We start from the raw sequence: 16,046 nt of genomic DNA on the forward strand, positions 1-16,046 counted from the left end.
TTTTATACACCATCACTCTCCTTCATCCTGAAGCCCTATGGTACGTGTTTTTACTGTAGAAGTAACACACAAATATTAAGCGAAGAAAAAGAAATTCTTCCTGAAGGATACACACAATGTTTGTTTCAATACCTCCAAGCAAGAACAAGTCATTATTTAATGCTGTGGGATCCACTGATGGAAATCAGCTAGTTGCATAATGTGAAGTGACATTGAGTCTATGTGTATTAGGTGAGTCACACTGCTAATGTTCATATGGATACAGTAATCATAATAGGCTTCTTCCACTGTGTTTACATTCAGTTTCATTCACTAAACTAAACCAAAAACAGGATAAGGTAGTTCTAGCTCTGACCTTCGTTTTGTTCGAACAGACTACCTTGCATCATTTCCAACTCTCATGACCAGAAAATGAGAATGTGATTACCAGCTAAGTTAGCTCCGCCTCCCACATTCTTCAGTTTGGTTTCTGATTGGTGGCTGTCTGGCAATGGTATGATGGTATTATTGCCCACCATCTCAGCTGTGCAGAAAACACCACAAAGGAAAAGGGAAGGGGGTTTGTGGGTGTGCAGAGACGGACGGACAATATGAAAAAAGTGAGAGGAAAAAAGACAAACAGAAAAAAAGATTAAGAAAGGGATCAGACCAAAACATCAATGAAATTGTAGTCACCTAAAAGTTGGTTAGTAGCCAATTTCCAATGATTTGCCAAGATTGAAAGTGTTTACAGAATTAAAAAAAAAACACCCAAAGCCCAAAATACCATATTTGTGAAGTTAAATAGGATTGCCTGAAGCCCTATTACATCACAGCACCATGGAATTCAATATAATTCGAACTTTTTCCTCTAATAAAAAAAGAGGTGCACACAATACAGAAGATGGTTAAATTATAACTTAAAAGCTTCAACAATAGGAAGATATTTGTGATGGTATTTCATGCGGCCAAATAATGAAAGGGGCGCCACTTCCATCAACAACCAATGAGACACTAGGTCATTTGTCTGAATAACTTACAATGCTTGTCTGCCATCTTCAACATCACACCAAGGAATTTGCCTTTCATATTCCTTACTCCCGACTGTGCAGGTCTTGCTGTGGGCATCAGCTGGTGGGTCATGTGTGTCTCAGAAAGTCAGTAAGGCATTTACATTTGAATATTTTATTTTTCATGAGCGGTGGTCATGTACTTCACTCCTGTCGTGCTGTGCTTGGGTGGATGGATACATGGAGCAATGGCTGTGCTGTGTATTCCTGCACTGCTGCCGCCTGACCTTTACCCATCCTATGTGTATGAGGAGACATGGGCTGCCAGTGCAAGTAATGATCCCATTCACTGTATAGAGGGGAGTGTTTACCGCTGCATCTGTGCTCTACAATCTGTATTGGTGAGGAAAGTTTGGCTAATGTAATTTGCTGCAACCATCTGGTGCATTAAAGGATAAGGGCACTGCTGCTACCTGTTGTTGGAGTACACTACTGCTGCCTGTGCTGTACCTGTTATGTGAGTCTATGTGTGTGTGTAACTTAAGCTGCTCCTGCCTGTGCTGTATCGAGCATGTTTAAACCCAGTAAAACATCACTTCCCTTCCTCGACCTTCGTCAGTACCCGAAGGAGTGAGGAATTTGCTCAGAACACTACAGAAAACAGAGGACATGCAATTCCCTCTTGTGCTGTGACAGCTTCCATCCAAGTGCCATTAGGAACAATTTTCAAGTGGGACAAATCTTAAGGATCAGGAGCAACTGCACTGACGTAGCAAAGTTTAAGGAACATGGGGAGACGCTGAGCACTAATTTGTCCCAGAGATCGTACCCTGAAGAACTCATTCACAAAGTGGCCAAAATGGTCAGAAACAACAATACAGGGGCCCTCCTAGAGACACATCCTAAATGGCCCATGGACAGGCTTGTTTGTGTCAGTGCCTACAGTCGCTTCGCCAGTACCATCAAAAGGGCCACAACTAAGAACGGATCTATCCTTAATACAGAAGACAAATTATATCAGCAAAGTGTCCATAATCACACTGTCCAGATGTGCTCCCTGACCTGAAACTACTTTACTTTTCTGCCCTGTCATCACCGATTCCAGTGAATTGAAGCATACAGATTTTCACTCTGTCTATATTACACACACAGTTCTTCACTAAGTTGTTCCTGCATATCTGTCCAAGGATTATAAATGTTGTACTTGTCACTCTCATTACTGAAAAACCTCCTCCAAGTCCCTCATCAACGTTACAAAGACAAATGCGCACGCAGGCAAACTGATGAATCATCTGCACCAGTCCATCAGAAGACCTGGGTGTCTACAGCATAAGCATCCAGTCAACTGTCCCACCGCAGGTTTATTTGGTGACAGCCATGAATCCTGGAGGAATTACTGTGTTCAAGAAATATATTTAATATATCATGCTGTAACAGCATGAACAAGTTTGCAATCTTACCTAGAAGGTAAACTATTGGGTCAGTAAAACATTTGGAGAACTTTCCTTTTTCCAGTAAAGTAGAGTCTAAATCACAAAACAAGAACTATTTTTAAACATGCTTATATCTCTGTACAGTGTGCAGCTGCTCCAGACAGGTCTCTGGATGAGAGGGGATCAATCAATAATTACAACTCTAATCCATTTTAGAACATTGGAATGTTGAGCGCTCCATAGAAAACAATGGCATGCTCTGGGCTTCTAATTAGGGATGGGCGGAATTTGCGAAAGCGACTTTCGCAAATTATCGCGAAAATGTTAAAAATCTCCGCAAACAAGCGGAAATATCGCGAAGATGCGGAAGTTTTTTTCCGGCATGTTCGCGAGATTTTCTGCATGGTTGCGGGTCGCCAACTTACCCATGTGGTTGCTTGCGGGCGCGGCCATCTTGTTTTCAGTTGTCTCGCGGTGCATGATCGCGAGAAAAAAGACGTGATCGCGCGACGCATGACGTCACTGCGGACGCGAACTGTCGCGAGACAGCGCAAATGGCTAAAACAATACAACATCTCATGGAGAACGCGACCGGATCGGGAAAACTTGTCGGCGAACGCGGGGATTCAGGTAAGGCGATCGCGCGCGCGCGAGAATGTATTATTTTACAGCACGAGCAAGAACCAAATTATCGCAAAGCTGCGGAATGCGGAAATTTTGACATTTCCGCGCTCTCCGCGGAACGCGGAAATGCCAATTTATCGCAAATTCCGCGAACGGAACGGAAATTTTGCCCAGGCCTACTTCTAATGACAGGTAGAAGCTCAGAGCATCAACATTCCAATGTTTGTTCACAGCCACAGCTGTGAACAAAGGCCTTTCAGAGTCCAAGGGGATTTCAACCCCCTTGGGCGTCAGTGAGGCCTTTGTTTTACAAACTGGAACATGTGCTGTAGGGGCAGAATTTTCTAATAGCCGTAGCGGGGTCTACCGGTCATTAAAGGGCCGCTCCCTTGTTAAAACCCGACGCTGAAGCAGGCCTTTAATGGCTGGTAGAGCCTACTACGGTGGGCTCTAAGGCTATAATAAAAGGAATCGATAACCCTAGGAGTTAACATGATGACTCCATCCTCTGCAGAGTAAGCCCTTCACAACGGTTGCCAGCCAAAGTAAGCCTTTTTGAATAAACATCAAGCAGCAAACTCTAGGCACAAAATTAATCAAAATGTGACTGTTATTATTCTAGCTCACTATCTGATCAGATGAGTTAGCTTGTGAAAACCTCCCAGCCCCATCTTCAGTGTGCCGCAGTCATCTCAGCCTGCAGTTGATCAAAGAAACAGCTTTGATTGTGTGATTATACGATACCAGTATAAGGGCGCCTTAAATAGAATGTTCTATCTCCCAAAATCAACTACCAAGCACATGAATCTGCAACATTTAAGAGCAAAAACCAGTTTGGAAGGAAAACGTATCGACCATTACTATCTTTGATCCAGAAGCAAAGGAGTCATCACTGGGAATAAGCCCATAAAACAGACAATTAACAATATTGCAATAAAACACATTAAAATCAGCATTTATAATTAAAATGCAAATAAGTATAGCATCAATTGATTAATTGGAATTCATTTAGCACACTTATAATAATGTAAAAACATCAGAGTAGAACATGCAGATGTAAGTTATATTTAAAACCAATGAGCAAACCGATACATAGAGGCAAATTATGTCTTCCAGTTCATAATAACAGAGCATCCAGTTGGCCAAAGATTTAAAAGGAGGAAGAGCGTCCTGTCATACTAGTAAGCATGGTTCATGAGAAGAGCAGTTTCGAATGTAGACATGCATCAATAGCACAGGGGTTCAAGTCCGAGCTGGATTATATAATGGGTAGCTACTCAGGCTTAATGCCCTAGTAGCCCAATGTGTATCATCTCCATGAAGCATGCTAAATAATTAAAGCTGGAGGCCCAGCGATTTTCTTATGTGTCTAATTGCTAAAAGATAACTTCCCAGGCTTAGTGCCCTAGGGATACTGATGTCAGTTCTTAGAATGCGATAGGCAACACTAAAATCTATTGTGTCCAAAGTAGTAAATATTGACCTAATCCAGGACCTTCTAGATTTTACATAAAGTGAATAGAAAAAACAATACATGTTCAACATCCTCAATGCAATCAGTGCAGCTCATGCAGTTCTGCGATTTAGAGTCACCTAAGTCCCATTTATGCGTAAATGCATTCACCTGTAAGGTGCCATGTCTTGATTTCATTAACAAGGTATGGGCTAGCTGTGAAACAAAGGCGTCCATATAAGAATCTAAAGAGGGGACATGTTTAAATTCCAGGAACCAATCAGTCAGCCCAATTGACTTCACATTACGGTGATATGACTCAGTCACATAGGTCCAATATTTCTCCTTAACAATTGACTTGGAGTTAGGTTTACATGGTAAAGGGTCCGACCAGTACATGCCCAAGCAACTTCACATTGCTGAACCGGGAGGAAGTAATGCAATTCCTCATGCTAACAATCTCCTCAAGTGCAGACCTATAGGTAGTCAGTTCAGAGGAGGACCACAATCACACTCAGAAAAATACTGGTGTTATTTTTGCTATGTCCCCGATTTGTTTAAGTCGTATCTCAAAACATAGGGGAAGTGTGGGTGTACTGCTGGGTAAAGCAAATAAGGGTTTTATAAGACCGTGTTCTTTGGTGGTCAGCCCCTTAATGTCCTTTATCCCCCACAGTTCAGCTCGATATAGAGCTACTGACTGTGCCTTGGCCCTGTAAATGTCTACGACTTAGGACACTGGTTTTGGTGCAGTGGCTTTGTAACATTTGGTAATACAGGTTGATCCATGAGTCAATGAAAGCTCAGATTTCAATAATTGGGTTTCCAAGTAGTAGATTTGTGAAACCTCACCCCTAGATAGTCAAATTGATTAACCTGCTGGAGCTTAGCTCCGCACATATAAAGAAAAAAGCCTACTATGGGATTTGTGCGGGTTTAGAGACAGGATCTTGGATTTGGAAGCATTAACTTCCATGCCTCTCGATTCTCAGTACTCTGATAAACTATTCAGTTCTGCAGCCCCACGGGCATTCAAAAGAGCAGGACAGTATCATCCACAGATAAAAACTGTGGGTGTTGGCCAACCCCCTATCCAGGGGTAGGGACAGATGAATATTGACAAGTGGTCCACCAGGTCATTAATATAAAGGGAGAATAGTGTTGGGGTGAGAACACACTCCGTATGCACTCCATGTGCGGTGGGCATGCATTCAGTGAGCTCCCCATTGGTCCCCCATCTCACCTGTGCATAGGTCCCCTCATGTAGTCTCTTAAGGATATTCAGTAAGCAAGGATCAATGCCCAATCTGGATAGGGCGAGACACAAACTACATCTCGGGACCAGGTCAAACGCAGCCCTTAGATCGACAAAAGTGATGTAAAGATGGTCTTTAGAAAGGTCCAGATATTTCCATCCTATTAGATTCAAGCGAAAGGCCTGGTCAATGGGGCTCACCTTTGGGCGAAACCCTGCTTGGAAGGGAGAAAGAATCATACTCTCATCCAACCAGTCTTGCAGCGTAGATCGGATTTGATAGCAGAAAACCTTTTCCAGGTTATCAGTCAGACTGATGGATCTGTAGTTACTCAGGGAGGTTCTGTCTCCCTTCTTATAGATGGAGATTATTTCTGCAGCTAACCATGAAGGGGGGATGCTAACGCCCTCCGGGATTTTATTCAAGAAGGCATTAATATAGGGGCCACGGACTGTGGATCATTGTTGCTTAAAAAATTAGAAATCCGGTATCAAGAACACCAAGCCTAATTTTATGTTACCTTCGCTCACAACTTTTATGCTGCCTCGTCCATGTGAACACTGCTCCTCCAAGAGGCCCTGTGCTTCCAGTGGTTGAGACTCCAGATGCTGGTTGATACTCCCTTGTTGCTGGCACTGCTGCCTTCCCAAACTGGTCATGTTCATGTATCTGAAGCTAAGGCAATCTGTAGTATCTATTGGAGCCATGTAGCTCCCAGAGCTGCTCTCTGAATGTCCCTGGGTGAAAGCTCCAGCCGGATAACACCCATCTCCAATCTCCAACCGTGTAGCCTGATGGACTGTCACAGTGTCACATGGGTGCCCCTTCCCTCCAACCAGAGAGGGTGTGGGGGTCAGGTCATCCTCAGGTGCGAGTTTCAAATCCCTCTCAAAGTCACTATCACTGTGTGGTGGAAGGTTCCGCAGCATCAAATGCTGTGGGAGCATAACTGTAAGAAAAATGGACCATGTAAGTTTTTCTATAACTTTCAAACACAGGTTATAGATGTTAGTCCATTTTACACCAATGCTACTTATAAATACTTGAGAAAAATGAGGTTTAGGTCATATAATTGTCAGACAGGATCAAGTGAACATGAAGTAGTAAAAACACCAATGACACAGGATAGATACACAGTTTCTGATAGCATAACACTCTCACTGGAGATTGCAAAGAATAAACAATTTTTTGGAACCTCTTTTGGGAAGTTTATTTAAATATCTATATCATGTAATCCATCAGCGAGGCTTGCACAATTAGAGAAAGAAAGACTGGGAGTCTCAGGGTTAGTGGTGTTTGCCATGAACAAGGCTCGAGCAACTCAAGACTGACTTACCCTTGAGGTGCTTTGAAGAACTGAATGTTTATTCAGTTTTATAGTTTTTTCACTATACTTTTAAGACACAAGTGGTGTGGGTAACTGATACACTCATCCCACCAATATGATTTTGCTTTATAAAATTTTGTTTAAAAATTGTCAAACTGATTGACGTTTTTACATCGGGAACTACTTTAATAAAGAAAGACTTTCTTCTAAGCTATTAGTTCATAGGGTACTGCTGCTCCAAAGTGTTTTATATTAATTATAGAATATGTGGAACATGTGTAAATTCAGTCAAAGTGGGTGAGAACTAATGCACAAAGTGACAGCTTCTAGCTTTCACAGGCACTGAGAAACAAAGGTAGGTTATTTAGGATGGGAGAAGGACTCCACACAGTCCAATAGGCTGATAGAATCTACGTTAATGCACCGTAGTTAAAAAAAAAGAAGAAAAAAGTAAGTTGAAATTACTAATTTAGTTATGTCTGGCAAGTACTTCCATGAGGACACCATTGAAGGCAAAATACTAGCTGTACTATCATTAAAACACTCTTCTGTCTCTATGCAGTGTTACATATTTTCATAATTTAGCTATTTTATTTTGTTTTATATTAAAGGGATTGGGATGTCTGATTGAGTGAAATGGAATGGAGCACTACACAATATTTTTAACAAACGCAGAATAGTCTTCCTGTTTTCATTGCACGGTGCTTCACATCGAGCTCTGTAAGTAAAGATTTAGAAGCACTTGCACATTGCAGAGGTCAACTGCCCAAGACAATCGCATGGTCGGAAATATTCAAGGAGCTCCTTGAGAAAGACAGAAAATGACAAAATGAAGAAGCCCTGAGGCAACATTCTCCATGGGCTCCACCAGATCACAAGCAAGGAAAATGTATTTAAAAAAATCAAAATGCTGATGCTCCCCACACTGTCTATAATGATAGGCAAACTAATCGATTCAAGGTATTTTATTATTTCCATTTTTACATGAGTCAATTGTAATCTCTCTCTTTTTCATATGTATGCCCCACTGACCCTTTTAAGACTCACACCTGATGTGAAATTACCACATTATTTTGGTTTGCCCATAAATGTAATGTGTTCTTATAAGATTCTGTTTCATGTGTTTCCTATCAACATGCTGACACTCCTAGATGTGTATTCTGCACTATATAGATATAACACTAAGCCCATCACAAAATTGTATAATAGTCTCCTGATTTAAAAAAAAACATGTTTTACAAGATTGTAACCATAGTAAACATGATATAATGCTCTGAAGACATAAGCTTTGGACTAGGAAAAAAGACCTCCCAATTGTATATTCAACAGAGGTTTGGGTCTTCTATGACCTTCTTAAGTGAAGACACATTTTTTTCTCAAATCCCAAAGACCCATTTTCCCTTGCAAGTCAACGAAGTCTATGATATTTCTTAACTCTGCACTATATGGAAGTTACCATTTTTTATCATAGTGAAATCTGAACAATACTTTATATAAGTGATATAGTAAACATGTTTTCTGAAATGATGCCATATAAACAAGTTACTTACCTCTAGTAACGCTCTTTCTGGTAGACACTCTGTAACCGCAAATTCCTCAGCTTTTGAATACTCCCTCATGTGCCAGATTGGATCTGGAAAATCATCAGCAATAAACATGTGTGCTGGCAGGTGCCGCAAGCATCTCCACGGTGTCGTCCTTCCAAACCAGATGTGACATGTGCATGCATACATACATGCCACCAAAGCGTGCCGGCATCAGTTATTTTTTTGATGCATCAGTGCCCACAGACATGGAGTCAATCAGATTGGTTTTGACCAGTGGGCAGATTCCTAAATTTGGATCTTTTTACATAAAGAGCCCAGTTCATGGAACAGGTAAGGTGGGAGGGTCATTGAGGAATCTGAAATTAGATCGCGTCTCTACCAGAAAAAGCATTACCAGAGGTAAGGTACTTCTTATGCGAATAGAGACTTTTAACTAGAGATACCTCAACTTTTGAATAAATACCTAAGCAATTCTTCTTAAGTGTTGAGTTCGACAACTGACCAAGCTAAAAAAGAAAAGTAAGGACCGAGCGGTCAAAGTGCCCTTACTGGCAGGCCTGATTGCATAGGCAATATGTTTTGTGAACATATTCTGTGACACTCAAATAGCAACCTGACAAATATTGAATACTGGCACCTTGTGACAACATGCCGAGTTCGATCTAGCATGAGATGGTCAGTTTCTGCAGAGCCTTGCCTTTCTTCGCTCCAGTGAACCTGGTAAACTGCTGATAATTCACACACAGTTTTTTGGTGTGATCACCGTAGAAGCGTAGTACACTTTTTGGATCTAACCAGTGATGGCTCTCCTCCTCATTATAGGGGTGAGGTGAAGCAAAGAAACCCAGAAGAGTAATATTCTTAGCAACATGAAAGGGAGTCAACTACCTTCAGAAGGAAGGAGGCTCAACTCCGCAAAGCCAGCTTCTTTGCAATGAATGTGTTGAAGGACAGGTTAGCAGAAAGAGCCTGCAACTCGTGGATCCGTAGCCCCGATGATATAGCGACATGAAAGGCTGTCTTGATGTTATGGAGACTAATTGGACAACTGCATTAGAGCTCAAAAGGAGCACATATGAGGAATGTGAGGACCCAACTTAAATTCCATTGGGCACAAAAAACACAAAAGGGGGGAAACACGTTGTGACCATTTAAGGAAATTCATTACAATGAGATATTTAAATAATGATGGCTGGTCCGGCACCTGTAAGAAGGCTGAAAGAGCCAACAGGTCCCCTTTATCAGTGCGCAAAGCAAGGCCTTGACTTTGGAAATGGACAGCACAAACAACAGAGCTTTGGACGGTTTGTCATGGATTTGGTCTATCTGTTTAGTAGCGCACAAGACCACAAACATATCCCAACGCCAGGGGCATACAGCTTTAGATGAGGGATGCCTGGGTACCAAGATGACTTTCACGACTTCAGCATGAAGGTTCAAAGAACTCAACTGCCACTGCTCAATTTCAAAACATGGAGGTGTAGATTGCAAAATTTCGGGGAGAGAACCCTGCTCTGCGGCTACAACAGGAGATCCTCTTGAAGAGGCCGCCTGATAGAGGGGCAAATGATCAAGCCCAGGAACTTGGGGTACCATTCTTTTTATTCCTAATCAGGAGACCCTAGGATGACTCAGGTCCAGTCTATCCTGACCTTCTTCAGAACTCAGGGCAGGAGAGGTATCGGCAGTGGCCCGAGCTCCACCCTACATGGAGTTTGTCTCTCGGCAAGAAACTCCAACATGCAAAAGTGCTGACATGCATTATCTACAGTGATGAAAACATCGAGCCTGATCTCTCCCCACTTGCAGAAAAGAATAACGGGGCAGCTCCGGATGTAACGGCCAATCATGATCCGCAAGGCTTGATGTCTCATTTAATTTGCTCTGATTTTCAAGGAAACTGCCAAGTGGTGTGTCACCAGAAAAATCCCTTGGTGAACTAGCCATGTCTAGCAATGCAAAGCCTTCTTTCACAGGTCCCTTGACCCCACATAGCCCTGCTTGTTGTAGTACCACATGGCAGTGGTTTGGTCTGTAAGCATAGGCAATGGCTTCCTTTTGATGGAGGGCAGGAAGGCTTTCAACAGCAAGAGCGTGGCTTTCAGCTCCAGAAAGTTGATATGGAACTGGTCCTCCGCTGGAGAGCAGATGCCTCTAATCTCCACCTCTTCGAGTTGGTCTCCCCAACACAGAAGCGATGCACCAGTCAACACTGTGAGATCTGGGTAGGGAAAGTAGAGAGGTCTCTTGCCAACACAATTAAGGTCCCACTGCCATCACTCACAATCTTTTGCTTTCTCCTCCAAAATCTAGACAAAGTCAGATAGGTCCCCCTGGTTCTGGGCCTACAGGGACTTCGGATCTCTCATATCCCATTTGGTGTGCTTGACCAGCAAGATGAAGGAGGTTATCAGTCCCAGCAGGCTCAGAGTCATCCTCGCTGTGATACAGGACCGAGGTTAAACATTGAGATTATAGCCCAAATGTCCTGGAGTCTCCTCAACGAAGCTGGGCATAAGAGCTTCATCGAAGGAGTAAGGTGTGACTCAGGCACACCTAAGTTGTCAGGAGATACGCCGTAGTCTGGAGGAGGTTGATGTCTGCCTGGGGCAAACCCCCTTTCAAGAACCAGTCGTTGAGGTAGAGGAAGACCTTGAAGGAAGTAGTGGTAATAACAACCACAACTGACTGGTGTCACCAGTACCCTCTTTAAGGCTCCTTTGACCAAAAGCCCCTGCACTTCCTGCTGCAATATCGCCGTCATGCCCATGAGACTGGCCTGAATGTCCCCTGAAAAGGCGGTCAACCGCATCCAGGCTTGCCTGCGATTGGCCACACCGGTGCTAATAGCCCTACCAAAGGAATCAGTAGTATCCAGTTTCCAGCGGATAGTGCACATGGCTGCATCACAACCATCTTGCATTGTCTGTGAATCAAAGTCCCAGGCTGCTTGCTGGACCATGGACGTCATATGGTCCATGGAATCCCAGAGAGTGTAAGAGCAGCAGCCTAACATGCAGCTGGCTTTCACTGAGCAAAGGGCCAAACTTATAGAGGAAAAATATGCTTACCATAGGCCGCTATCCTTTTCAATTCCGTGTCATGGGGAGTAAGGGTAAATGAGTCTAGGTTAACTCTAGTGGCTGAAGACTGCACCACAGTGCTCTCACGAGTAAGGTATTGTGTGAGGAAAGGTGGATGGCCTTGAGCTGGGTGATGGTGTATGTCGATATGGAGATGCACAGGTGGACCTGAACAGAGTTTGGCTCAAGTACCTAGTAAGGGATCAGTGATAGCCTCATTTAATGGGCTCCGAACTTGACTGTCCAGTTAGCAGCACATCCCACAAAACATTAGCTTTTAACTTCCTGAAAGTGAAGTTGAAGATCAAGAACCATCTGCTTCCCTACGCAGAACCATAGCAAAGGAGGCACTTTCTTACTTGGCAGACCCGGGGACGGGGGAGAACTAGTGCAGTGCCGGAGGAAGTATCCAGACCACTGCCATCTGGGATATCCTCATACAAGTTATACTCTGGGTAAAGCATTGTACTCTCATCCCCAGCATCATAGCCCCAATTTATCGGAGTCAATGCCAAATGACTCATGAAGGACAGGAGGCCTTCCAGCAGGTAGAGGCACTGTGTTGGAATAAGAAGATAGGTAAAGCGGTTGAGGCCTCGGCCGAGGTAGGAACAGTGCCGTCTCGGGGTTAGTCAGCACTATGGGTTGGCCGTCGTAGTCTGGGGTTGTCTTCCTGCATAGGCTGTGGTGTCATGGAGGGAACTGGTACTAAAGGCAAGCCAGAGCCCTGAGCAGATACAAAGAGCATAACTGAGAGAGTGGGATAATCCGTCTGCGGAATCCTGGTTGGGAACCCTCTTGGCTCCTTAGGGCCCACAGGTTAATCACAGTGACCCATTATTGTGCCAAAAAAAGCACCATGGCTTTCTGAAGTCTTTGGATTGCTGGAGCGTTGCCAATGTCACAAGAAATTCCAGTTACCTAAGAGCAAGGATCAGAAACTACTCTGAAATAGAGTGAATTCGGGACAGCAACAAGGAGGCACAATGACGCCCTCATGCTTTCTCTAGAAATGAAGTGGGGCTGGAGCCGACCAAGTTCTGCTTGGATTTCTTGCGCTTCTTCTTGGTTTTGCCCAAGGATCTCAATCATGAAGTTGACCTGTCACAGGAGTGACCTTGGGAGCGGGACCAGTCGCTGCCTGTGACATCAACTTATCCCAGCACATGGTCTTGAGGTGCTTTGTCACGAAATGTTTCACTTCTCAGTCTTGAATGATCTTGGAATGCATCAAGGCAGTCACTGAAGGTCTTGGAATTGTGGTCTGACCCCAGGCACCACAGGCAAACCACATATGGGTCAGTCACAGACACTTGTTTGGAACATTCCCACAGGGTTTGAAGCCTGTAGATTTGGCAGGTAACTCATACGCTACCATACTGGTTTTAAAGGAAAAATCTTTGAGGAAGTGTCTCAATGAGATGATGTCATATGGCCATTAGGCTCATTGTCGACATTGCTAAGTTAGCATGAGCTCTGCTGCCATGATGCTGCTTTTGCGCACGTTACTACATAACTTTATTTTGCAAGACTCTGTGTGTGCCTTTCACATGAGAACCGTCTGCTTTCTGCGTTCTCTGCTTGTTCCTGGAGATTAGTCTGCACACAGTGTGCAAGGCCGATAAACAATGCCCCTTGTTATTCTGTTCTGGTCTGTCCCTAGCACCTAGACAAAGCATGCTTACACAGCTGCTATTGCTGGGAACTCGTGCTTTGATATTATGGGGATGCATGTTGTTCTAACAGACACTTGGAGATGGACCTTTCCAGGGAGAAGAGCTATGCTGTTCATATGATGTAGAAATACCATCTAGGCACTAAGGTATCGGGTCTGCTGACAAAGCCCAGAGATCTTCTTTTATATAATAAAACTTCTAGCCAAGGGGAGGGTGGTTAGGCCTCATAGTCCTTTATCCGCTGTCTGTATATGATGAGATCCCCCTTTATAATCTATGGAATTGCAACAATGCTAACTGTTTTAGGTTTATGCGTTTTGCTGCTCGTAGTGGCTCGTATACTGCAATATAGAGCACTATAGTTAAAATAAACATTTTGAACTATAACAGTAACTCTGCCAATTCTTATTGTGGACAAGTACGAGTGAGTGAGCGAAAGGGTAGGTCTTGCTACCGCAATTCCTGAGAGATTCGGGAGTGTTGTGTTCTGGGTTGTCTAATCATTTGTAGCTTTGTGATTGTGTAGGAGAACAAATGAGACACTATAGCTAGTCGGTTCTGGGATTTTGGGTACTGAGGCGGTAGGAAGGCTCAGCCCCTACACACCGAGGTCCTGTTTTTCTGCGTATAGCTCTGGGTATGTGCAGAATCCCTGCAACAATGATTGTTGCTCCGGATCTCCGTCAGTTAACGGGGAAAAAAGGAACTGATATCAGTGCGCTTGAGTAGTGCCTAAATATAGAACCACACACATCATATCCAAAACGGCATTGAAGCAGAGCCCCTAGCGCCACCTGCCAGCGCACGTGTACTGATAAAGATTTTCTGGATCCAGTCGAATGCCTGGGGAGTATTCAAAAGGTGAGGAATCTGTGGTTAGAAGTCTCTATCAGAACAGCACATTCATGGACAAAGAGCAGGTAACAACATGCGAGTGGTCTGGACTCAACATCCTCTGCTAACACTCCTGTGATTTCGGGGGCGTGGGTAGAACTCAATGAATCGCACTGAGGGAGCTCTAGAAGATACTGCTCTATTTGATGCTCTTCCAATGGCGCAGTCAGTTGAGTTGGCGTCAGAGGAGCCTCTTTGTCTTCGATGGACTCTATTTCCAGGTCTTTCATTAAAACTGGATGCTTTACTTGCCTCAGCAGTTCTCCTGAATTGGGATCATCTAGACATGTGAACAGCATAATTGGTAGAAAATATGCTTTACAATTCAACAGCTGCAGCAATATTTCTATAGAGTCTTTTCTTGGAAAAATAACATTCGAACACAATATGTTCTTATAACTTGAATGATGTCTAAGGGTGCAAACTAGCAATAACCTGGGAAATTGCAATCAAGACAAACTGCAGTAATGATAAGAACTAGTTAGTTTCAACCAAGCAGCTACATTATGATGCTGTAAGGACTGCCATCTTTAAATGAAAGACTCTACTATTTACTAAAAGACGATTAGATGAACAATCAGAAAAACCATTTAGGTGGGATATTACCAGATAAGCAACCAGAAAATGATTTTTGTGTTGAGAAGCACTCTTATGATTTGGCCTTCTAGTATGAAGATCACTGGTAATTCATACCACTATTTCCAACTAAAGCATTTTTCTTTCTTAGCAGTACAAAGAGTTGAATTTCTGACAGGGGTATAGGCTTTAGTTGCTCTGAAAGAGGCAGAAAGAATACAGAGTACAAAAGGGCATCGGTTATTAACCTGGAGTCCACCCAGGGGGTCACTGAATGTTTAGAAAATGAAATAATATTAGCATATGGATAACATCTATATACATAAAAAGGGAAATGTAAAACTGAAAATGTTAAAATGTTCTGTAAATGTCAAGGAATTTAAAAATCGATGGTTAACAAATTAAGTTGGAATCCATAGATTGAATTGTGGGAGCAGGTCAACTGCAGCAAAGTGCATCTACTATGGACGATTGGTGGCTCAACTGAAACACTGGTGTACACTGACAAAAAGAGAGCATGCATTAGGAGCAAAAAAAAGTCTTAAGTTGAAGATTAGCGTATTGCTTCAACTTTTAGAAATAAAAACGGCTTTCCACTTTAAATAAAACATTTGATTTTCGCCTATTTCAAAATTAAGGATCGAACTGTAGAATGATCAAACCTCAAATAATATTTATTGAATAGAATGTATCGAAATGCTGGAAACTTCCACTTTTCAGGTCTGGTCTGGCAATAGAAAGGCAGCACAAGAATGAAGCCAAAACCTGATACACACATGCAGAGATGTGGCCATGTGGTTCATTGTTGGCTCCGTTCCACCCTGGAAGTGATAACCATCGGATTATGGATTCGCCGGTACCCTCCGTTTACTACTAATTTATATAGGAGTGGTCCTGAAGAAGGTGGTTAAAAAGTTAGTAACCCACCGAAACGTGCGTGGACATTAAGGAAATCCAGCTGGTAACATAATCATGGATAACTAAAGAGGGATTCTTCAACAAGTGATTCACACGCAGAAAAGTGTATGCCATTAAAGCTGGATACAGAATGGGTGTGAAGTATGCATGTAGTAGTATGTTTGGGTAGTTGGTGAAGAGATATGAGGTATTTGTGGTGTCAAGTGGATCACAGCACGGGGTGTCTATGTGAATATAATATATTATACAACTCACATCATGTTGAAGTGA

The 16,046-nt window shown here is 43.0% G+C and overlaps 1 protein-coding gene across 1 annotated transcript in view; it reads right to left on the reverse strand.

Annotated features, from left to right (window-relative positions):
* LOC146772886 (rho guanine nucleotide exchange factor 11-like) overlaps positions 1 to 16,046 on the reverse strand; it is a 247,522-nt gene that overhangs the window by 57,534 nt on the left and 173,942 nt on the right. The window contains 4 exon segments of the mRNA XM_085637041.1: positions 428 to 523; positions 6,276 to 6,704; positions 11,543 to 11,555; positions 14,339 to 14,562. Coding sequence (XP_085493167.1) covers positions 428 to 523; positions 6,276 to 6,704; positions 11,543 to 11,555; positions 14,339 to 14,562 — 762 coding nt within the window.

This window comes from Triturus cristatus, chromosome 12 (assembly GCF_964204655.1).
Source record: "Triturus cristatus chromosome 12, aTriCri1.1, whole genome shotgun sequence".
Classification (NCBI taxonomy): Eukaryota; Metazoa; Chordata; class Amphibia; order Caudata; family Salamandridae; genus Triturus; species Triturus cristatus.